Raw genomic sequence first — 25,553 nt, 5'->3', positions numbered from 1 at the left:
TTATTTTTGGTTCTAGGAAGTAGTAGCTTATATGGGAAGAGCCAGGTACAAGGTGCTAACAGCGTAAACCAAACCAAACCCGTTGCCATCGAGTTGATTCCGACTCATAGTGACCCCACAGGACAGAGTAGAACTGCCCCATGGAATTTCCAAGGAGCACCTGGTGGATTTGAACTGCTGACCTCTTGGTTAGTAGATGTAGCTCTTAACCTCTACGCTACCAGAGTTTCTGCTAACAGCATAGATGGATATAAAACCCCAAATATCACAAGACTGGTTAAAATTCCTGAAACAAGTACTCATGACACACAGTCACAGATTTTAGATCTGTGTTAAACTTTAAAAGGGAAGTGAACCCTTTCACTTTCAAACCTGTCAGACAACCTATGAGCTGCTGACGACGGCCCCTGTACGGCGGGTGAGAGGCAGATTTCTCAGAGAACCTACCACTGAGAAACTAAGATTGATCAGGGTGGAGACTGAAAGCCTTTCTTTTTTTCTGAGTAGGCACACTATATAACAATTTTGCAAAAATAGGATGCTAGCTTCCTGCAATTATCACACTTGACCTATGAAAAACAGTTAACTGTAAAACAAACCTAGAGAACAGAAATCATTGCTGTTGAGTCGATTCCAACTCATGTTGACCCCAGGTGTTACAGAGTAGAGCTCAGCTCCACAGGGTTTTCTTGACTGTGATCTTAATGGAAGCAGATCACCAGGGCTTCCTTCCATGGTGCCTCTGGGTGGATTCAAACTGCCAACCTTTAGGTCAGTAGCTGAGCGCAAATCGTTTGCACCAAAAGGGGAAAAAAATGTTATGAGGTTTTTCTGATTTTGAAACTTTTGTCTCTCTACTGCTGAAAGGTAGATATAATCATATCTAGCACTTAACAGATTTCGACCTGCTACTTTTGGTTTCTAACAGTTTCATGAAATATGACCCATCAAATAGCAACATATGATCATTAAACAATAAGGTTTTATGGGAGAATAACAACAACAATGAAGCTAACTAACATTTATGAAGCCATCATTCTGCACCATTACACTACGAATGCTATCTCATTTCACCTTCACAACTATCATTCATTTTATAGAGGAAGAACGGCACAGAGGTAAAGCAACTCATCCAAGGTCACAAGTTAATATGTGATGGAGTTGGCAGTGAAACCAGGTACTACATCTTCAGAGTCCACCCTTCCATGATTATACTGGATGGAGTTGTGTGTTGTCAAGTCGATTTTCAACTCACAGCGACTCTCTGTGACAGAGTAGAACAGTCTCATAGTTTTCTAAGCTGTAATCTTTATGGAAGCAGATCACAGGTCTTTCTGCCACGCAGCCAACGGGTGGGTTTGAACCACCAACCTTTTGATTAAGGCCAAGTGCTTAACCATTGCCCCACCAGGGTTCCTTAGCAAAACAGAGAGAGACACTCTGACTTACCCATATGGACAATTAACAAAACATCTTGGGAAAGAAACTGCAGGTGAGGAGCTTGTTGGAAAGCTTGTAGCTGAGGTGTCCTCATCTACTACAGGGATGAAGAAGCAGGTCTGCACAGAGTCCAGTCTGCTAAGAATGGCTAGCCACTCAAGAGACCATGAAAGTCACTGAGATGAACAAGGTCAAAGGCAGAGAAGTTCTCAAATACACTTGATTTTGAGATTTTTGAAGTATAATAGAATTCTTATTTTTGTGGTTAGGGAAATAAAAACCTAAAATCAAACCAGTTCCCATAGAGTTGATTCCAACTCATGGTGACCCCACGTATGTAGAGTAGAACTGCACCAGAGTTTTCAGTGGCTGTGCTCTTTACAGGAGTAAATTGCCAGGCCTTTCTTCTGGGGTGCCTCTTGGTGGGTTGAAACCAACCTTTTGGTAAGTCAAGAGCTTAACCGTATGTACCACGTGGTGCAGTGGCTAAAACACTTGGCTGCTAATGGTTGGTGGTTAGAACCCACCAGATGCTCTGAGGGAGAAAGATGTGGCAGTCTGCTGCCATAAAGATTTTGAGCCTGGAAAACCCTATGGGGCAGTTCTCTCTGTCCTACAGGGTGGCTATGAGTTGGAATCAACTTGACAGCAGTGGGTTTAGCTGCTTTAGGGAAATAAAGGCCTCAGGATCACAGAAGCAAGGTCTCTAGAATTACTCAATGTATTCCAATTCATTCTTTGATTTTACAGTCGAATCCATTTATGTACCAGAAAATAGCATTTTATCTTTTATTCTGTACATTTCTTTGCATTATAGGAAGGATATAAATCTAAAATAATGTCTCTAGAAAGACTGAGGCCAAAGCACAACTATACTCCCGACGCTCCACGTAACAGGGATAATGTTTTTGATCTTGATGCTATGGTTGATTACAACCCATTCTGTTGTTAAGGCCGCCACAGCTACCATCACCACCCATGGTGCTACAGTTTATAACCTGGCAATCCAGGGCCTCAATGTGTGGCCACTTGAGAAATTCTTTTCCACTGTTATAATCCCCATCACTAAACTGTGGATTACTCCACATACAGCAGTGCCAAGGCCCACTGTAGGTGTCCAGTGCAGTCTCTCCAATGCTCTACCTAAAAGTAATGGAAAAGAGCTGACATGTGCACACGAGTAGATATGCATTAAAAAAAAAAATCGAGAATCTTTCATATGCAAGGCATCATGCTAGGGACTGCAGCAAAGATAAACACTTACTAGGCTGTCTATGCATTTATGCTCTTTAGGAGATTATTGAGTACTGACAGCAGCAGAAGGTATGGAAGATCAAGTACTAAAGAAGACACATGAACAGTGGTATAATGGGATAGACTTCAAGGCTCTAGGGAGCCCTGGTGGTGCAGTGGTTAAGGGTTTGGCTGCTAACTGAAAGGTCAGTGGCTTGAATCCACCAGCAACGAAGATGTGATGGTCTACTTCTGTAAAGAGTACAGCCTTGGACAATCTATGGGGCGGTTCCACTCGTCCTCCAGGGTCACTGTGAGTCGGAATCAACTTGACAGCAACATGGCTCTATTCCTCAGCAGCACAAGTATTTTCATAGATCTGTGATCTCACAGGGACATATTCAGGGTTTCTGACTCTACTTCATACTGGATATGAAAGGAATGTGGGAAGCAAGGGCAGTGAGCACTGACATTCCAGTGTGTTATCTATCAGACAAGAACCCACCAGAGAGAGGTGACGTAGTACCAAGAGCATTGAGCCAGAGACAAGACAGCAAAACTCTAGTCTCATCAGCAATTAATGAGCTGGGGGGCTGGGGCTTAGGAAACCTCTTTGAGCGTCATGTTTTTAACTGTAAAATCAAGGCCCTGGATCTCCGTGGTACTGAAGTACTGCCAAGAGCCTCATCTGGAAATGTGAGCCCTTCCTTCTCTTACCAGTGGCTCCAACACAATCAACAGGACATGCTGGATGGTGATGGCCTGTTTGCTTGTCTGTGTCCCCCAGTGGATTAAACACTTTCTGAAGATCAGGACAGGGTGTGGTCTTTACAGCTGCCTAGTGCTTGATCTGGGCCCTGCCTCTTAACAGACCTACTGGTGTAGAGTAAGGTGTCTCTGGGTGGCGCAAATGGTTAATGCGTTTGGCTGCTAACCAAAAGGTTTGTGGTTCGAACCCACCCAGGGGGCCAGGGAAGAAAAGCCTGGCAATCTCCTAAAATATCAGCCACTGAAAAACCCTATGAAGCACAGTTCTACTCTGACATGCACAGGGTTGCCATGAGTCACAACTGACTCAACAGCAATTGCTTTGGCTTTTGGTTTGGCGCTCAGTAAATATGTAAACGAATTGAAAAAAACCCACATGCCTGGATGAAGACGAGAGAGATTATCTGCTCTTCGATAATCAAAAGCTGATTACACAAAACGAAAGCACAAGTAGGCAATTTTTCTCCTTATCACCAGGAGACCCCAAACCAAAAGACAGAAGCACTTCAAAATGTCTTTCCCCTCAAAACAACTAGGTTAAAGAAAATTGAAGAATCATTTTCTCTCAAATTCTATGTTCTGTATTTTTTACACCAAATACAAGCTTTCCATGTATAAGGCCCAAGTTCCAAACACTAGACTCAAATATCAGAAGCTGGAGTAAATGTGGCCAGAATAAAAATAGCTTTGTAGACAATGAAGCTGGGTAAATTCCTTTATGCTGACTAAAAGGAAGTCGTATGAGCCAGTATTTCAGCTTCCCTGAGGCCTCTGTCAAGAACATTTACTAAAGAGGCGCTTTAGCTGAAATACATCTAAGGACATACACAGCTCCAAATAGTCTCTTTCTGTGTCAAATAAAACATGGCATCCTGCTTTCACTTTCTTTCGTTCAGCAATCTCTTCCTGGCAACTGCCCAACTACCTCACTAACGTCTTTCTTATGGAATCTCCAAAAGGAAAAAATTATGCCACTCACTCTAGTTCTATTTTAAAGCAAATGTAAAGGTCTTCAGATGCTTAAAAAAACAACCCGTGGCCCGTCAGTAAGTGACAGGGTTTCTATTCCTTTAAGGCCTGTCCAGGGAGGTCAACTCCTGGGAGCAAAGGTGGCTGCACATCCATAGCCACCTCTGGGTAGAGGACACCACCTGCCCTACATGAGCTGTGTGGACTGAGAATTCTGTAGAGAAGGTTTGTAGCGTTCTTAAAAAAAAAAAAAAAAAAATTAACGTTGTGTGTTTCACAATTTCCTTCGTATCTTTCAAAAAATTCCAAAGCCTAGGCCACACCCCACCCTAATCATCTTTGAAGGTGGGACACAGACATCAGGATGTTCTTGGCATTCCCTAGGTGATTTCAAAGGTGCAGATAAATTTGGAGACCACCAGACTGGTGGTTAAAGTTTTTATTTACATGTACACACACACATTTATTTCAAGAGATGGAAAACAAGGTGTTCTCCTAAGGGGAGCACGGGGGTGGAGGGGAGATACCCCCTGTCCCAACTTCAGTGAGAAGCAAGTCCTGTCCTGGGGCCAGACACCCTGTCCCAGCTCTTATTGGTTCCAGTGTGCTGGCTAGTAAAGAGTTAGGTGCCGATGGGAATTAATGAGTACCTAGCAATTTCTGCTTCCAGAACACAGACAATTTCTGCTTCCAGAACACAGACAAAAGGACAATATATAACTAAAACAAAACAAAACAAAAAAAATAGATGTTTTTTTTTATTTTAATAAAGTCTTCTACATGGCCGATTTGCTCAATTGTTGCCGTAGGATTAATCACTTCTGTGTGCGGTCTTTCTATGGTCTTGTAACTCCCACACAGGTGACTGGGTGGGACTGTGTGATAAGGTAATTGTAGCCCATCACAGATTGGTCAGTTTTGCCTTAAAAGAGAGTCAGCTCCGGAGGAGAGAGGAAGAACCCCCCACCACCAAGGAAGGAGAGACCTGGCAGTAGGAGATAGTGCTGTGGGCTTCCTGGCCCACAGAGAGAGAAAGCTGAGTGCCTTTGGACAGAGACTGAGGGCCGGGGAGAGGTGTGCCTGCCAGCACACCTGGGAAGAGGCTGCCCTGATGGGAGAACTGTAACCTGTATCGTGAGTGTTCCTGAGCCTGAATTGTAACTGTTAACTTCCCTAATAAACCCCATAATCATGAGTATGGTCTGTGAATTGTGTGGCCATTGCAATGAATTATGAAACCCAGCAGAGAGTACTGTGGGAGGGACGGTTGGTGTCAGAACTAGTAAAGATGGCAGAGAGAGTAGGCATGTCTGACCCCAGCCTCACAGGAATCAGCCTTGGGCTGTTGATCTTGATTCTCCGTCCCTCTTGTGGGGCTGGGGGAGGTCAGACATTGCCCCTAAGCCATTTTTCCAATTGTCTACAGCAGTGATTCCCAAATTTGGGTGATAACTGATCCCTGGTGGCACTGTGGTTAAGTACTTGGCTGCTAGCAGAAAGGGTACTGCTCCTGGGGAGAAAGATGCAGCAGTCTGCTTCAGTAAAAATTACAGCCTTGGAAACCCTATGGTTTCTTTCCTGTACTACATGGTCTCTGTGAGTAGAATTGACTTGATGGCAATGAATTTGGTTTTTGGTTTTGACTGATAATCAGGATCTTCTGGGGAGCTTAAAGTCTCTAGGGTCTACAGTATACCTTCCCACAGGGATTTCCTAGGGTGAAACTGGAGAAATTCCCATTTTAGAAGAAAACCTCTCCAGTGATGTTTTTCTCATTAAAAAAAATCTTTATTAGGAAGTTATAAACACAGTCATGAGTCACATAACGTTAATTCGGGCAACGTCCAACCACATATACATCCTTGTTCCCATAAGGTTATAACAGTTCAGGAATCCCCATAGGAGAATGGGACATAGCAGATTAAGGCATGTAGCTCTTGACATTCCCAACAATGTGCAAAGACAAAAAAATTCTCGAAGCTGTTAAAGGATCAGCTCCACTGAAAGCTACAAGGCTAACTCGAGAGGGATGCATATCAGATATGGAAAAATTGCTAATGACGTACACTGAGGACGAAACACAAACTCGAATCCCTCTCAGCATGATGTCATCACTGCTAAGGCAACAAGCTTGTCTGAGATGCTGAAAGAAAAAGCAGGACCAGACTACAATATTGAGTTTAGCGTTAGCTCTGGGTGGTTCAAGCTTTTCAAATGTGTCAAAGTTTCTCTTCATTCCCCGCTCCTCATTCTGCTCTAGTCTGAGGTTACTGTTGTCTGGTATACCTCCTTCAGACCCTTCTTCACACATTTAAAAGATTCCACACCCTCCCCCAAAACTAGCCAGTGGGGGGTTTATACATAATTACCTGCAACTCATTTTTTCACATAAACCATAGACATCTTTCCACCACAATTCATATAGATCAATCACAGTCTTTTTTGTGACTTTCTCATTTTTCACAGTAGGATATACCACAGTTGACTTATTTCCCAGCCTTGTAGCTAGTGTAGACATGAGACTAAATTCTGGCCAATGGGCTATGTCTATGTAGAAACGGTGTGAGCAGCAACTTCTGGGAAGCGTCCTTAAAAGGAGGGGCGTGTCTTTCTTCTCTGCTTCCTTCCCGCTAACTGAAACGTGGAAGAGTGACGCTCTGCGGCTGGGAAATATGGAAAACTGGAAGGTGCCTGGGTCTTTGATAATTTTGTAGAACTGCCATCCTAAATGATATGAGACCCAAAGAGTACATGGGTATGCCACAAAAATCTCAAGATGATGTGTGGATATGGCACTGACTCCAGGGCAAACAGAGCTGGCATCAATAAACTAGTTCTTTTTACCGCTAGCCAGTTCTACTAGGCCAATAAGTGGCACTCCGTTTGTCAGGATAAATGACTTTCATCTGGGGAGCAGCATGAACCCTGATCTTGGAACACTCCTTGCATAGCAAGAACCTTGACTGATACTTTCTTATCCTGTCAACTGTCAAGTCATCTGAATTTACGATTTAGCCCTGTCTTTCACATAAGGTAATGGATTGGACCAGTGACTATTGTCAACTTGATCAAAGCTCTGCATTACATCAAAATCCTACTAACTACATCTGCCCCTATATTTGTACTCATCTGGTCCAGAGTAGCACAGGCACTTTATCTCTGTAAAGGACGGAAGAAGGCTGGAAAGAAGAGGGAATGAGATTTAACAAATATTTACTAACTTACTACTACATGCCAGGATCTGTGCTGGCTGTTTTCATATTTGTTATCGCTCTGAATCTTCAGGATCAGCTCCCAAAGGGTAGGAATTACCTGTATTTTATTAAATCTAAAATGATTGCATATGTTACTTACGGCTCACTCACTCAAACTGGACTATTTCATTTCATTATATGGTTTCACTTATAAATACATCAGAGTGACTTTCTAAAAGATAATGCTTTTAAAAAATAAACCTAATGGAAAATTATTATCTAATAGGTACAGAGTTTCTGTCAGAGGTGGTGAAAAAGTTTTGGAAATAAATAGGGGTGACGGTGGTAAAATAAAATAAACAGCAATATCATTAACATTAATTGCTTAATATATCAAATATCCCCAATTATTTCATAAATGTCTTTTTAGAGTTAGTTACAATAAGGATCTAAATAAGGGATATGTTTTATTTGATGGGTCTCAAATCTATTTCCCCTTCTCCTTGCAATTAATTTGTTAAAGAAATTGGGTTGTCTGTCCTGTAGAATTCCCCACATTCAGGATTTTGTAATTGTGTCCCATGCTGTCATTTAATATGTTCTTCTGCCCTTTGTATTTCCTGCAAACCAGAGGCTTGATCAGATTTAGGCCCAATTTTTTGGCAAGGGTGGTGGTATGCTTGTCCTATTGCAGCTTTCTGTGGCGTAAAGATTGATCAGTGATGTCAGGTGTTGTCAGCCTGAGCCATCCATCCATCAGAAAGTTTCCCATCAACTTTTCACTTAATAGATTTAGCAGCCATTGGTGGTCTTTTCCTAGATCCATTCTATCATTATGGATTGTCAAATGATAGAATTCTTTTTTTAAAATCAAGTTTACTGAGGTATGGAGCCCTGGTGGTACAGTGGTTAAAGCATACGGCTGCTAACTGAAAGGTCTGCAGTTTGAACCCACCAGCCACTCCGAAGGAGAAGGACGTGGCAGTCTGCTTCTGTGAAGGTTACAGCCTCGGAAGCCCTATGGGGCAGTTTCTACTCTGTCTGATTGCGTTGCTGTGAGACGGAATTGACTTGATGGCAGTGAGGTTTTGGTAACTGAGGTACAGGTGGTCCCCGGGGTATGAATGAGATCCGTTCCTGTGTCTTTACGTCGAATTTGCAGGAAGTTGGAACAGGTGCATACGGCTCTCATTTAGCCTTACTTTAGTGCACGAAACCCTGGTGGCATAGTGGTTAAGTGCTATGGCTGCAAACCAAAGGGTCAGCAGTTTGAATCCACCAGGCACTTCTTGGAAACTCTATGGGGCAGTTCCGCTCTGTCCTATAGGGTGCCTATGAGTTGGAATTGACTCGACCGCACTGGGTTTGGTCTTTTTTTTTTTTTTGGTTTTACTGCCAGAAAAGGCTTCACGTTAAAAGCTGCATGTGCAGCAGGAGAAGGTGATTGTGATGAATTTGTCAGTCACGTCAAGGTGACGGCAAATTTACGTAACACTAAAAAAAAAAAACACTAACACTAAAGGGCAAGTAAGAGTTATCCTATAAGTCGGACATTCCGTAACCTGGGGACTGCCTGGATAATTTATACAGAAAAAATTCATCCTTTACAAGTGAATAGTTTCATGAGTTTATTTTATTGTTTTAGGTGAAAGCTTACAGGGCAAATTAATCTTTCATTCAAAAATTTTATACACAAATTGTTTTGTGACATTCGTTGTGATCCCTGCAATGTGTCAGCACTCCTCTCCTTTCTACTTGGGTTCCCCATTTCCATTCAACCAGTTTTCCTGTCCCTTCCTGCCTTCTTTGTTTTGGGGCAAGTGTTGCCCATTTGGTCTCGTATACTTGACTGAACTAAGAAGCACGTTCCTCACTTGTTATTGTTTTATGGGCCTGTCTAATCCTTGGCTGAAAGGTGGACTTCAGGAGTGGCTTCAGTTCTGAGTTAGCAGGGTGTCTGGGGCCATAGTCTTGGGGGCTCCCCCAGTCACCGTCGGATCAGTAAGTCTGGCCTTTTTTTGTGAATTTGAATTTTGTTCTATGATTTTCTCCAGCTCTGTCTGAAACCCTTTATTGTGATCCCTCCCTGTCAAAGAGGTCGCTGGTAGTAGCTGCACACCATCTAGTTCTTCTGCGTTCACGCTGGTGGAGGCAGTTTCATGAGTTTTGACATACATATAGTCATGTAACTACCACCACAATCAAGATACAGAACATTTCTGAAGGCCCAGAAAGTTCTGCAGTCAATCCCTTCCTTCGACCCCCCCAGCTCCTGGCAACCTCTGATCTGTTTTCTGCCCCCCCCAGTCTTGCCTTTTCCAGAATGTCATATAAACGGACGGAACCATATACCGTGTAGTCTTTTGTGTCTTGTCTTTAACTCAGCATAATGCTGTGAGTTTCACCCATGTAGTGTGTATCAGTAGTTCTGCTGCTTTTTATTGCTGAGTAGGGTTGTATTTATGGCTATATGTACAATTTGTTTCCTCTTTCACCAGTGGATGGGCATATGGGTTCTTGCTGGTTTCTGGCTATTAAGAATAAAGCTGCTAAGAATATTACTGTATAGATTTTTGTATGAATTTAAGTTTTCAATTCTCTTTGGTAAATGCTTAGAAGAAGAATTCTGGGTTGTGTGGTAGCTGTATCTTTATATGAAACTGCCAATCATTTTCCAAAGTAGCTGTACGAGCTTACATTTCCACTCACAATGTAGGAGAGCTTTAGATGTTCCACATTCTCACCTTTACTTGTTACTTTAGTCTTTTTTTAATTTCAGCAATTCTAATGTGTGTGTGTAGTGCTAACTTACTGTGGTTTTAATTAACATTTTCCTGATAACTAATAATCACTGGTTATAAGCATCTTTTCATGGGTTTATTGGCCAGTTATTTATCGTCTTCGGTGAAGTGTCCAAATCATTTGTCCATTTTTAAATTTAGTTGTTTGTATTCTTATTGTTGAGTTGTTAAGAATTCAAATGATGATAATCTGAGTCCTTCTACGTTTATTAGCTGCAATTCATCTATAAAGATGTTTTCTCCAATCAATTACTTGATAACCTTGAGATGTAATTTGTACAGAAACAGGATAAAGGTTTCTTTCTTTTTTTTTTTTTAACCAGTTTTGTGAATCTTGATTTGTTTCCACAGCATCCTCCACAGGGGACTGAGTTTGTTGTCCTGATTATCATTATCACCTCATGGATTTTAACATATTGGAGGTGTTTCAGTCATTACAGAGGGAGGCCTTTCAAGCTGGTCCCTGAGTCTTTCTGACATGACTGTAGTAGTCGTTGACAGTGTCTTTGTTTTCTGAAACAACAAGATTTTCCATCTCCTCGTATACACTTTCTGCCTCAGATCTGGAATTAGTTATTTCTCCAAGGATCCCTATTTCCTTAGTGAGAAATGGCATTTATAAACCACAATCTAGGGGCCGGTGGTGCTCACTGCTATGGGTGGGTAATTGCTTCTAGGACTTTTCTGTAAACAGGGCTAGAAAAAGTTGTTTCTCTCTTTTTTTAAAGAGCACATCTAGAGATGTTACAAAAAAAAAAAAGAGAGAACAAACTGCATGCTGATAATTTCCAATTCAAACTCAGGATTATAGGTTTTCATTTCTTTGATTTTATATTTGCATCTCCTTTCTTTTACACTGGAAACCCTGGTGGTGTAGTGGTTAAGTGCTACGGCTGCTACCCAAAGGGTCGGCAGTTCGAATCCACCAGGCGCTCCCTGGAAACCGTGAGGCAGTTCTACTCTGTCCCATAGGGTCGCTATGAGTCAGAATCAACTCAACGGCACTGGGTTTGGGTGTTTTTTTGTTTTTTTTTTGGTTTCTCTTACACTGAAAATCTTGGTACCTAATAAATATTAACATACTTATTTGCTTTATTTTACTATGTAATATTTTCATAATAATGCCAACATTATTATAAACAATATGTTGGTTGAAAGCAATTTACAATTTCTTTGCAGTTCTTTTTGCCTTTGGAAAATACAGTCAAATTAATGTTTTCCAATCACTTGAAATAGTTCCTCCCTTTGTGGATAAGGCATCCACTTGATGGCTTATTTAGGTTCATTTTGTTTTATTTTGCTTGACTTGTAGGGATTGTCTTTTCCTTCTATCATGGTTTAATTCTGTTTAATATTTTACACACATGGTCTTAAAGGTCAAATTTATAAAATGAAGCACATTCAAAAGTGCAGCCTGTACTCCTAGCCCATTTTTACATTTTACTCTTTTGAACGGCCCACAGTACTCTAGCGAATTTTAAGTCTAGGAAAAGGTCTCTAATCAGCCTATTGCTGAATGCAAGTACCGTTGCAGAAGTGGTGCTTAAAAGTGATTTCATTCTTAAGGTTAAATTCTTCCTCTGTTTATATTATTAAGTTTTAACAACCTCTGTTTTGTATAGAAGTAGCCCTGGGTTTGAACCCACCAGCCAATCCTCTGGAGAAAGATGTAGCAGTCTGCTTCCGTAAAGATTTACAGCCAAGAAAACCATATGCGGGCAGCTCTATTCTGTCACATGGGGTCACTATCAATCAGAATCGACTGGAAAAACAACAAAATTTTGAATAGAAATTGCAAAGGTAAACTTTAGTCCTATGCTGAATTGTCACATATTCAAAATAGTTCATTTTTTAAAATAAAATACAAATCCATTTGAATTTACTAGAGACTATAATCATCGTGGAAACCCTGGTGGCGTACTGGTTAAGTGCCATGGCTGAGAACCAAAAGGTCGGCAGCTCGAATCTGCAGGGCGCTCCTTAGACACTCTACGGGGTGGTTCTACTCTGTCCTATAGCGTCGCTATGAGTCGGAATCGACTCGACGGCACTGGGTTTGGTTTTGGTTTGGTTATAATCAATGCAGATGAACACTGATTACAATATTGCTCTCACACAGGTACAAGTGTGTTTGGCCAATTGTAGTGTCTACATATCACCTGGGGATTTGTTAACCAGAGGGATGATAAAGCCTAACATTCTCCAGTATGCATCCCTCTGCCCTCTTCTCCAGGTTAGTAAAGGTGCCCAGCTTTCGGCCTTCAGCAGTATTGTTGCTCTGCCTCATGCCTCTGCACAATTTCTCTAGATGCATGGTGTTACAGCCCCTCTATATGCTAAAGACTGACATATTTAGAGCTCTAGCTAAGACTTTTCTCTGTTATATTTTTTTAAGTTTTAAGAAGATCACTGAAGAACTCACCAACCCATAGGTCCCATAGTTTCTGCTCTCGTTTTCCCACGTTTTGCTTCCTTAAGCAGTTCTTCTATCGCTTTCCTGGTGGGAACAAGGGAAGAAATTTGAGGCGGTCACTCCGTTAAGTTCTGAAAATTTTAATGCATTCCACTTAGAAGATCGTGGGAAAGGAATAGACCTTTGAAGCATGGTAAGGGGGCCAGAAATTTAAAAAAAAAAAAAAAGGTTCACAGTTTTGAACACAAAAACAATTAAATAACAACTTTTTATATGAAGGAGAAAAACACTCAAAAGAAAACTAAAGAGAAAACGACAAACTGGAAACAATATTTGCAATATGAGATAGTTAAATCATACACCCTTGATATAATAATTACGTTTCTTTTCCTATTAATTTGAAAAATAACCAAAAGACATGAATGCCCAAATATATATATCCATATTAAAAACGTTTAAATTCACCATTATTCTAAGAAATACTAATTAACCCAACAATGATAAGTCTGTTTCTGCCCATCGGTTACATTTCCACCAACAATGTACGGGGAGTTCCAGTTGCTCCATATCCTCACCTTCACTTGTTACTGTTAAGTCTTTTTTTATTTTAGCCATTTCTCTGCTAATGGGGACTTGAGCTGATATATCATTTCTGGAGCACAATTTGGCAACACTATTACAAGACCTAAAAATTCCACTTTATCCTAAAGAAATATTCAAATAAGCATGCAAAACTATATGCGCAAGGACGCTCACTAAATCATTTGTTAACAATTTAAAAAGAAACAAACAGAAAAACTAAATGCTTACTAGTAAAGGATTGGTTAAATAAATCATGGCAAAGCCACATGGTAGATGATTAGGCCATAATTAAAAAAAAAGAACATAAATGAGTACTTGGCACATAAAGACATTCATAACATACCAAGTCTACAAGGCTGGCTACAAAACATTGTGTATAGGATAATTTTATTTGAAATTTTTTTACAGGTATACATTGCACAGGGAAACATTCAGAGGGATGTTATTAAAATGGTAAGATGAGTTTTTACATGATGTTTATTTATTTTTCCATTTGCTTCTCTAAATTTTCTACAGTGAACATAATTACTCGTGTGATTTTAAAAAAGAAGTAAAGGAAAAACAGAAAAATTGATCAATAATATTCTGAGACTTTACTATGTGTAAAATACTGAGCAAGGCGCTACAGGTAGTAACACAGGAAGATAATTACCTGTGACTTTAATATTACTTGTGATAGTGTAGTGGTTTCCAAGGGCTACCATCACAAAGCATCACAAACTGGCTGGCTTAACGCAACAGAAATTTATTCTCTCACAGTTCTTAAGGCTAAAAGTCCAAAATCAAGGTGTCCACAGGACCATGCTCTCTCTGAAGGCTCTGGGGAGGGCTCCTTCCTTGCCTCTTCTAGCTTCTGGTATTTGCCGGCAATCCTTGACATTCCTTGGCCTGTGGACGCATCGTTTCAATCTCTCCTTCTGTCTTCATGTGGCCTTCTTTCCTGTACCTCAGTGTCTCTTCTTGTAAGGACATCCGACAGACTAGATGAGAGCTAACTCTATGCGTGCCAACTTAAACTAATCACATCTGCAAATAAGGTCACATTCACAGGTGCTGGGTTAGGACCTGAACATGTCTTTTTGGAGGACACTAATCAACCCATAACAGATACATAAATAATAGAAACACAGTTATAAAGTTGGAAACAAATACAGTCCAAAAGACACAACTATAAATCTAAGAGCAAAGTTCTGAAACCGGATAATTTATATAGATTCGATATTAAAACATTTAACTATTAAAGTACTACTATAAAAAAAAATTTTATTTATATGTTACCATTCTGTTAGTTTATAAATGTTTCGTTTTACATTGATTTTTATCAAAGTAAAAACGTGCACATAGCTTAAAGACAAATATTATTCAAAGACTTAAAATAATAACCAGCAGTCTTCTACATTATCCTCCTTTAACCACCAAAGAAAAACAATTTCAACCCTTTTTTCTGTTCCTCCTGGCATTTACTTCCATATTTCTAAAAAATATGCTTTCAACCTAATTCACCACCCTCTTGATCTTCAACAAATACATCTGAGTATTTTTGTATCCGTTTATACATTTTCAACAAACTCCTATTAATAGTTGTTATTAGCTGCCATCGAGCCAGCTTCCTACTCATGGCAATTCCATGCACAAGGGAACAAAACACTGCCCAGTCCTGTGCCATCCCCGTGATCAGTTGTAGCTTGGACCCTTGTAATCCATAAGGTTTTCATTGCTGATTTTCAGAAGTACATTGCCAGGCCTTTCTTCCTAGTCCATCTTAGTCTGGAAGCTCTGCTGAAATTTGTTCTGCATCACAGCAACATGCAAGCTTCCAGTGACAGACAGGTGGTGGCTGCACATGAGAGGCTTTGGCCGGGACTCAAACCCGGGTCTCCCACATGGAAGGCATGAATTCTACCACTGAACCACAAATGCCCCATCTATTTATAGTTGTTGTTTCTTGTGTAACAACCCAGCGGCACCTGGACCCAAGGTCGGCCACATCTCCAGAGACCAAATAATGACTCCAGAACCAGCGATCATGACATATGGTTTATTAGGGGAGCTTACTCACAGGATCATTGGTCCAGGGCAGCAGCTGGACCAGTTTAGCACTCCGCAACCACCTAGCAGGGGACACAAGCTTATATGCCGTTCCAGCTGGGGCTAGGGCTTATTGTTTTTTCGCTCAAGTCCTTGGGCAGCCACGTTCCTGGGAACCTTCATGTCTAGGCCCAGACGTTTTTCTTGTTGCTAAGGCATTCCTCGGCCTTGGCCACCAACCCAGTCATGCCACTCCCAGCCTTTTACCTTAGCCCGAGTCCATCCTGAGTTCATCCCCAGCATGCTTCGGGGAAGAGCAAAGCTGACTCCATTAGGAGAGGATGCATGTAATTGAACAGCATTACCCTACATGTTGTTAGGTGTCCTCGGGTCAGTTCCAACTCATAGCAACCCTACGTACATCAGAACGAAACACCGCCTGGTCCTGCAGTATCCTCACATTTGTTGCTATGTTTGAGCCCATCACTGCAGCCACTGTGTCAATCCATCTCATTGAGGGTCTTCTTTTCACTGACCCTCTACTTTACCAGCATGATGTCCTTCTTCAGGTGCTTGATCCTCCTGACAATATGTCCAAAGTGTGTGAAACAAAGTCTTGCCATCTTCGCTTCTCAGGAGCATTCCAGCTGTACTTCTTCCAAGACAGATTTGTTCATTCTTTGGCAGTCCATAGTATAGTCAACATTCTTCGCCAACACTGTAATTCAAACAGGTCAATTCTTCTTCGGCCTTCCTTATTCATTGTCCAACTTTTGCATGCATATGAGATGACTGAAGATCAGATGGCTTGGGTCAGGCTCATTTTAGTCCTCAAAGTGATATCTTTGTTTTTTAACACTTTAGAGAGGTCTTTTGCAGCAGATTTGCCCAATGCAATACAGCATTTTAAGACTACTGCTTTCATGGGCATTGATTATGCATCCAAGTGAAATGAAATTCTTGACAATTTCACTATTTTCTCATTTATCATGCTGCTCATTTGTTCCAGTTGTGAAGACTTCTGTTTCATGTTGATGTCTAATCCATACTGAAGGCTGCAGTCTTTGGTCTTCATCAGTAAATGCTTCAAGTCCTGTTAGCTTTCAGCAAAGTTGTATCATCTGCACATCGCAGGTTGTTAGTAAATCTTCCTCCCATCCTGATGCCACGTTCTTCTTTGTATTAATATTACTATTAATAGTAAGACCTTTGAAAAATGTCTTTTTGGTTTAGTCAGCAGCTTGACACTCGCTGACCAATCCTGGGCGGGTCCCCTGACGGCGTAGATGAAGAAACGAAACACGCCTCTGCCTACCAACACGTGTGCCTCATCAGCCCTGTAGTCAGGTAGTGTTTCACAGCCCAGCCTGGTGGGAGCATGAAGAGACAAGTGCATCTGATTACCATACATGCTGCTGCTTCTACCTCCTTAAAATAGTAATACCTTCTGTTAATGTCATCTGGGGACTTGGTCTCATACAGTGTTTCATGACAATTTATCCTATCTTGCTCTGAAACAGAGGTTCTTTTTCAATCTTACAGCTGTAACTAAAAAAATCCAGGGGTGAAAATATTCCAAAGGCACTTTTCCCCTTCCAATGAATTAGTGTTGTAGTTTCTGAATAAAAATAGGTTGTCAATGATACTCAGACCCATCCATGTACTCTTTCTTCAAAAAAATCATCAGAGAAAAAACTTGTTCGGGCAGTTCCCCCGTTATGAACAAACTATGTATCAGTTATAAATAAATAAGAATGCATCTCCCCATAAAAACTGTGTTAAAATGTATGCCTAGCTTTCTGGGCCAGCCTCCAGAAGCCTATTTGTGTCAAAACACAGTTGAAATGCTGTAGATCTGAAGAAAACACTACTGAGTGAAGAATCTTGCAGAGATCCTGAAGGCGGATTCTAGGCACTTAAGAGCTAGATAGTCTGACATTGATTTCCTCTTCAGTTTCGATTTCACTTAAAAAACTATCTCCAGCACTGTTATGTATCTATCGCGCAATGAAGGATGCTTCCTGGTTTACAACAACAACCAAAGAGAAAAGAAACTACACATATGAGAAAGACTGCCTGAGGTGAGCGGAATTTGAGGGACGAGAGGTCTGAAAGGAGGAGCACAGACTGGGAAGGGACAGGCCTTCAGCCAGATGGCCTTCTTTCTCAACATAAAAATGGCTGAGCTGCAGTCCACAGCAAATGTGGTAGGCAGTACCAATTCCTATGGTTGGGATGTACCCAAGTTAGGTATTTGTTATTGGCTTAACAGCAACTGAGTCTCTGGGTGGTACAAACAGTTAAATATGCTCAGCTGCTAACTGAAAGGCTGGCTAGTTGGAGTCCATCCAGAGGTGCCTCGGAAAAAGGGCTTGGCAACCTACTTCCAAAAAATCAGCCACTGAAACCCCTATGGAGCACAGTTCTACTTTGACACACATGGGGTGGCCATGAGTTGGAATTCACTCAGTGGCAACTGGTAATGTTGGTATGGAGCGTTTCCGAACCTGTTGCCCTTGCGTCAATTGTGACTCATAGCGACCCTACAGGACAGAGTAGAACTGCCCCATATTGTTTCCAAGGCTGTAAATCTTTACAGAAGCAGACTGCCACATCTTTTTCCGGAGGAGTGGCTGGCGGATTCAAACTACTGACCTTTTGGTTAGCAGCGCAAAGCTTAAGTACTATAATATCTTAACTTGATCACACAGTTACCTCCATCAGTTTAGAGGTGAGGAAGGTGATACTTAGAGACACTAACTTGCCCAAGATGACAGGGCTAATGATCAGGGAGGAGGAAGGAAAGAAACACAAACCAACTGACCAAAACTTGACTCCTGCTTTTAAGGCTCCATATCCTCTGATTTATTATGCTATCTCCCCCACAAGCATTTGTGCAGCAAATCTTGCAGAAGTTGTTTCCTCTGTATCATTAGAAGGCAAAAAATAAATGTAAAAAATAGGGGGTCCCGAAGAGAGCTGCCACTGCTTCGGCATTCATTCAAAGAGAAGGACTGGGGGAGAGGCTGATAAGGAGAGGCGGAAGGAATGAAGGAGGCTTGCTCACTATTCTGTCCCAAGAATGCTGCGCATTCTCTACCTCCCACCCCAAATTCTCCTGCACAGGCTCCCTCTGCAGGGCTTTACTTCCAGCCAGGAAAATTTCTAGTGATCATGTATTCTGCTCTTGAAATAATTACATCACCCTCAAAATTAAAGGGTAGAAAACCACGACGGTAGCTTCTATGGTTTCCTCTGTGACTCTCTGAACAATGAATTCTTGTGTAAGGAAATAGCAAATCCAGTCTTTACTTCCCATTATTACAGTCTAAATATTTAAACTAGCAAAAGTTATGAAATATCAATATTTGTGAAACAGGATGGTTTGTAATGAGATGATGAAACAAAAGTGTAAACTGCAATTAAAATTTAGGAAAAGCAAACAGTGGCAGGATATATAAGAAGTCAACACATACAGAGCTTCAACAACTACAAAATAGTCAAACAAATTTAGTTCTCGGTACACTAATTTTTATACTTAGCTCCTTTGAATATCTTAAAGGTTTCTTTATAAAACAAGTTCATTAGGGATAATACATAGAAAGTTTATACACAGAATGTATAAAGTTCAATGGAAAGAAGGAGTCCAAGAGAGCTGGGTCATTAAGCTGACATTTCTTGGGGTTCTGGAACAAACTACAGCGAAACCTAGGAGAGCAAGAACGGGACTGCTTTGTTTTTCCAGATATTGCAAGTATTCCACCTTTGACAGGGTACAGCCTTGGAAAGTATTTGAGTTTTTCTCCTCTGACAGGTTTATGCATTACACAGGTTCCGATTTTTGCAGGTTTTACCGTGCAATCAATTGACAACGATCCACGCGTGTATCATCTACAGCCAGTTTCCTGTCCAGGCTCAGCTTCCTCAGGCCTCGAGGTTTGTTCCATTAGCCAGCTGGTACATGCTTAAGGATCTTAAGCGGATCATAATAGCAGTTTAAATAAAACCCAAGTAGGAATGCAAATCTGGTGCAAAATCATCTTAAAATCCACAGTCAAACAAATTGGTTTTGAGTTAGCTGGGCCTCTGTTTCTTTGTACTCCCGTAAACGACTGGGCTTGAACTACGCCAGTATATACAGAAAGGGTAGCAAGAAATTTAAGGCAACTGAAGTGAACAAAGGAGACTGAAAGGTAAATGAATTCGGAGGAATGTAGAAAAACGCAAGTTTTAAAAGAATGAAATCAGATACGCTACACCTCAAATAATTGCTCAAAAAAAGAGTAAGAAACAGAGAGAGGCAGATGGATCTATACACACCTTCTTGAGAAATGCTGAAGGAAAGCTAGGGACACAAGGCTGAGTGGTCAGGTTTCCACTCTTTGTACCTCCCTCCCTCAGTCTTTAAAAAGTCACCCTTGATCAACTAACTGTATAGTACCTGTCATATGATTAAAAAACAGGTTCAAATAAGGCAACGAATTGTTTAAGATTACTCTGAAGGTATGATGTATTCACACAAGCATGACTTGGTGACAAGGACAGAGACTTCTAGAAAATGGGCTGCTGTTGGCTGGGAACGCATTTGACATGCCCAGTCCATCGTCAGTGCTGAAGACAACCACTGTACAACTGAAGACAACCACTTTACAACTGACTTGTACGTCTTATTAACCATCAAGGTACTGGGTAGAATTTAAAAGAAATTTTACTGCAGCAATTTAAATTTCTTCCATAGTGGAGTGTTAAAGTTTGTGGGGGAAAAAAATGGAGCAATATAGCTTTACTTGAGATCTTTATCACAGAACATTTTGAGTAAAAACATACAGGTACACAAAAGGACAAATACTCTATGATCCCATTTTTGAGAAATATCTAGAAGAGGCAAAAGCATAGAGATGGAAAAGTAGATTAATGGTTACCAGAGGTTGGGGGGGAGGAAGAAATGGGGGGTTATTGCTTAAGAAGTACTGAGTTCTGTTTGGGGTGATGAAAAACTTATGGAAATGGATAGTGGTGATGGTGGCACAACATGCTGAGTGTAATTAACGTCACTGAATTGTACCCTTAAAGATGATTGAGGTGGCAAGCTTTTTGTTAGATAATATTTGACCACAACAGAAGTATCCTGGGATCACTGCTGGACATCTGCACAGGCCCATCAGCAGTAAGCAGTAACCAGTGGTTTGGTGATCCCGTGGAGTCGAATAACCAGAGGATAAAGTCTGGGTTCTTATTAGTCTTCTGATTACAGACATAGATGAACAAACTCAGAATATCCTTTAATTTCAGTAAAAGACCAAATTGAGTTCACCTATCAGCTACGAAGAGGGCTAAGAAACGGGAGTCTTTCAGGAAATGAAAAGAAATACTTATAAAATGGACGTACAAGCAGTTAATTTAGTAAATTATGTTAAATTTCATCATCTATATCAAGTACTTGCTCTGAAAGGTACTATAACTTACACGATGAGTGAGGCCCTGCCCTGAAAAGGCTTATGACCGAAAACTGCACATCAAATAAAGACCCGTACATATACTTTAAACACAAATACTGGATTATTTAAGGGAAGGGGGAGAAGGAAGTCCCAATATTTCTTTATTCATAGCAGAAACAGGAGGAGTTATGACAAAAGTTGTTTAATTTTTTCAACCAATGTCACAAAACAATTTGTGTATTAACTGTTTAATGAGAAACTAATTTGTTCTATAAGCTTTACCTAAATCTCAACTGAAAAAAAAAAAAGTTTATTTATTTTTTTTTAACAACAATATGAGTTGGAATTGACTTGGCGGCAATGGGTTTGGTTTGGTTTGGTTTGGTGTGCCAGTTAAAGATCGGATAATAGAAGAGCACGAATTTGAGTGGTGCGCTAATGAGGCTTTTATTATTTCATGCCAATATGATGGACCAAAGAGACAGAAGAAAGGAACATTTTAAGCAATGCTAGAAAAATCTGTCAATGATACTGTGGATTGCTTTTTGCAGTGATGATAAAAATTAGCTACTTCACAGGGTTATTATAAGGAAAAAGAAAGAAGGTATTTTATGTGAATCTAGATGTTCTGTATTTTATAAGGATAAGAAATAAAATAGGCGTTTTTCGCTTGACCAAACTCCTAGAGGGAGTTGTCAGGAAACTTGTCTTTTTTATCTTAGTTTCCCTATGCCTGGCACATGGTAGGTACTAAATTAAGACTTGGGTGTGAGTCTTGGGAAATGATAAAAATGCAAGGATTTAAAACTAAAAATACTCAGAAGAGGAGACGATGGGCAAGATGTAAGATGAGGCAAGACAGGGACGGTGAAGGCAAAGGTGAGAAAAAGTAAAACAATGTGTCACCTGGCGTGGAAATGGCCAAAGGCTCCTGCTTGAGCAATCTACGGTAGTGGCCAAATTTGAGCAGGCACACGACAGCACTGCACACCCTTAGCGTCATCAAGTGTTAGGTCTCATTGGGAAACCGCAGATACCGACTAAAGGCACAGAAACGGCTGCAGGGATGAGGGAGAGCTGATGTTTTTCCTGTCAGATTGTGGAACTTAATCCTAGGGCTGCTTGAAAATCTCAGACAAGGTTTTCATACCATAACATCCTTTTTTCTTAGTGGGCTATCAATCAGTTACATGGCCTCTTGTTTAGCTTCTAATATCACTCTTTTGTTTTGTTATGCAAATAGGTAAAAACCTACTTCACTGATGCACGCTAACATCCTCTAACCTTCATTTCTTAGTGAAGTTAACCTTGCTTTGCAAAGAAAGCTCCTAGTGCTAAAGATCAAGGGCACTAATACAGAGACAGATGTCACAGTGGGGGCTACTGGCCTGTCCCTGCAATGCTTCGCCAGAGGGTACACTAGCTAGAATCACTGCATTCTGGGTGCTGGTCCTTACCTGGCCTGTCCAGAAGGCTAATTTGGCAGAAACACCCAGAATGGTGGCAGCGTCGTATCTCCTGTTACACACATGTTGCAGCTCGGCCCAGGCTATGCCCTCTGTCCAAACTGCTCTCTACTCCAGCCACGTCCTTACCACCAGACACTCATCTCAAGCTGCCTCCTCCACAAAGCCTTTCTGGCCCTCCCTCTTTGTGCCACATCAATAGATACAACCTTCTTTCTTTCCCTTAAACCCCCAAAACCAAACCCAGGTCGATTCCGACTCATAGAGACCTTATAGGGCAGAGGAGAACTGCCCCATAGGACTTCCAAGGCTGTGATCTTTACAGTAGATTGCCATATCTTTCTCTCATGGAGCGTCAGTCTGGTGGGTTCGAACTGCTGAGCTTTCGGTTAGCAGCCAAGCGCTTAATCACTATACCATTGGGGCTCCTCTCTTTCAGGGCAACTGAAGCCCTACAAACTTTTCTATGGTAGAATCTATTGCATTCACACCAAGAGGAAGGCTTTGACAGGTAAGTGTGTCTTTTCTAGGCACTTTTGTGTCTCAAATCCTTCCAGAACTCTGAAGCAATGTGCCCTCTAAAGTTGCAACCCACCAACCTGCATGGATTCAAACAGTTTTTCCTCTTATTCAGGGATGCAGGTCAGAATACGAGAAGGTTCTGTCCTAGGTTATGAACTGCACTGAGCGCTGGACTCCAAGTGACAGAGGTGTCCATGTGTGTTTGTGACACATGGGCTCTTCAAGCACTGAGCCCAGGTTAAAGGCAACTCTCCTTTGAAACTGACCTAGTATGTATTTAATATGCACCACTGAGGATATGATGAAAAATAATAATGGCAACAGTACTTAGGTACGATGTACTTTACACTTAATCTTCACAACTACGCTACCTAATTACTATTTCACAGATATGGAGCTGAAGAGAAGGTAAGGAAAAGTCAAGAAACTTACTGACGGCCACAAAAGCAAGTAAGTGATAAAGCTGGAACGTAAACCCAGGCAGTCTGACTCTAGGGTCCAGGATCTTAAAACCCTTATACGATAGCTCTATTAAAAGCCATAAACCCTACCTCCAAGAAGCTCAGTGTAATAAAAGAGAGGCAAGTAAAGAGATGACAGCCACATTTTACTGTGCTTATTTGTACCGTGATGTAAGTTCCTTGATGACAAGAACTGCTGTAGTGAAGTCCCTTCATCTGGACTTGAATGTCCTTAAACCTCCTCAGCTACCCACTTACAGATATCTCTGAGGGCGGGTTACTATTACAGAGAGGATTTCTTTAGTTAATAGTTAATATGTGTGTTGATCCTCACTAGCTTAGCTCCTAGAAGAAACTCTTACTCCTTAGTTTGTAAGACATCTATTTCACCGTAGGTATGTACCAACCTTATTTTCATATATATCAATAAATACTCTTATAAATATTTATTCTTAAATTCTGATTAGGGAAACATAAGGAGAAAGTACAGTTATTCATTTTCAGGTCATATTATAAAACTTGAGTGTGTGCCACAGCAAATTTTATCAAAATTATGAAGAAAGGTATCTCTTACTAAAAATAACTGTGGAGATTGTGGGGAGGGGTGGTGGTAGAGAATTAATCTAGAAAACAGTACATTCTAAATAGAAAAGCCCATGAATTCTACAATATCAGGAATAGCACATCTGTTGAAGAGGTTAATTACTAAGTTTAAAAAATATACGTGTGTCCTACTGAAGTCTTAGTTGGGAGAAATAAATCCAGGTACAGAATATTAAGGTAAAACCAATTATTGAGTTCTTTTACTCAGTGAAAAGCAGTGGGCTATCTCTTTTAAGAGAATAGGTGCTTTGAAGAAAACTCTAGAAGAGAAAAGGACTTAAAGTCTAGAAAGATCAGTGTGGAAGGGAGCCAATATCAAAGAAAAGCTAATATGGCAGCTGCTTGAGTTTTCTGTTTTTTTTTTGAGTTTAGTAAAAGACAGGAAAATAAGGCAGAAGGTTAAAAAGCAGAAATACAAAATTCTAACTCTCACCATATAGCTGTTCAAGTTGCAAAAAGAAGAAGAAGAAAAAAAAAAAAAGTAAATTGCATAAAAGAAAATATTCCAATATAAAGCCTCTACAGCTTTCTTTTCTGAGAGTAGAAGTCTGGCACACTACCCCTTGATAAACACACCACATTCCAGAAAAACCACCTCACCAAAAGCTTGGCCTGCAAATCACTCTCTTAATCCTAAAAGAGCTTTATTTCATACAAATGATCTGCAGTTCTCTGCAGACTGTCCTAAACAATGCTTCTGAGTTCTTGGACCTCGGCCCCGAGCAGGGCCTATTCAGCAGTAAGTCTGGTTGGCCCACTGTAGCTCTCTCCCTCAGTGGTGTCAAGGCTGCCGTAATCTGCTGGAAAACAAGCTGTCCACCCCTTGTAGATCTCAGTGTCTGACTCAGCCAGCGATTGTAAGTTACACTCAAAGCCAAGAGCCAAGGAATGGGAAACGTGAAGATGAAAGAAAGTTCGAGAACGTGGAGGATTTCCTAATCATATCAAGCTCTTTAAGCAGTGTTTAAGCAGAAACTAGCCTCTTGAAGGTCCTATTTCAAGATAAGTAATTTATCGATCATCAACTGAATTAAGCTTTTTTTTTTTTTAATTAAACCCACAAGAGAACATATCTATCCTTCTAATTCTTAGAGGTCCAGCAATGCACAACAAGCAGGAAGGAAGAGAAACGCTGCACCGTGCAGCCACCAGCAGAGGCTCACTGCCTGCCCCAGGGCCTCTGCAATACAAGGCAACGTCCAGCCAAGGCAGAGTCCAGCTGAAAAAGGCAAGAGATGATAAAAGCCCAAGAAATAAAAGGTGTGCTTCCAGAGCGAATGCTGTTCTCCTCCATGGACTGTTAGACCACAGACCTCTTCTTGGCTTTGAGGGAAAGTTCCTGAAAACGGCACAGTGGTTAAAAGCCCGGCTGCTAACCAAAAGGTCAGTAGTTCAAATCTACCAGGTGCTCCTTGGAAACTCTATGAGGCAGTTCTACTCTGTCCTATAGGGTTGCTGTGAGTTATGGATGTCATTTTGGTTGGTACACACGACAAGATTTTCTACATCAGTAATTAAGGACAAAAATCTACTATGCCAAAATAATTTATTAAAGCCAATCAGTAAATTCTTTTTAAACCACCCTCCCGCACCACTGTCAAGTTCCAGGTTTTTTATATAACAATGAATTTAAGT

At 40.9% G+C, this 25,553-nt stretch overlaps 1 protein-coding gene across 1 annotated transcript in view; it reads right to left on the bottom strand.

Moving 5' to 3' along the window:
- Window positions 1-25,553, bottom strand: part of LOC126066621 (protein POLR1D-like) — a 50,394-nt gene that overhangs the window by 5,561 nt on the left and 19,280 nt on the right. The window contains exon 2 of the mRNA XM_049867900.1: window positions 12,828-12,902. Coding sequence (XP_049723857.1) covers window positions 12,828-12,902 — 75 coding nt within the window. The remainder of the gene's footprint in view (window positions 1-12,827; window positions 12,903-25,553) is intronic.

This window comes from Elephas maximus, chromosome 23, assembly GCF_024166365.1.
Source record: "Elephas maximus indicus isolate mEleMax1 chromosome 23, mEleMax1 primary haplotype, whole genome shotgun sequence".
Classification (NCBI taxonomy): Eukaryota; Metazoa; Chordata; class Mammalia; order Proboscidea; family Elephantidae; genus Elephas; species Elephas maximus.
This window is presented reverse-complemented; position numbering and strand designations above follow the sequence as displayed.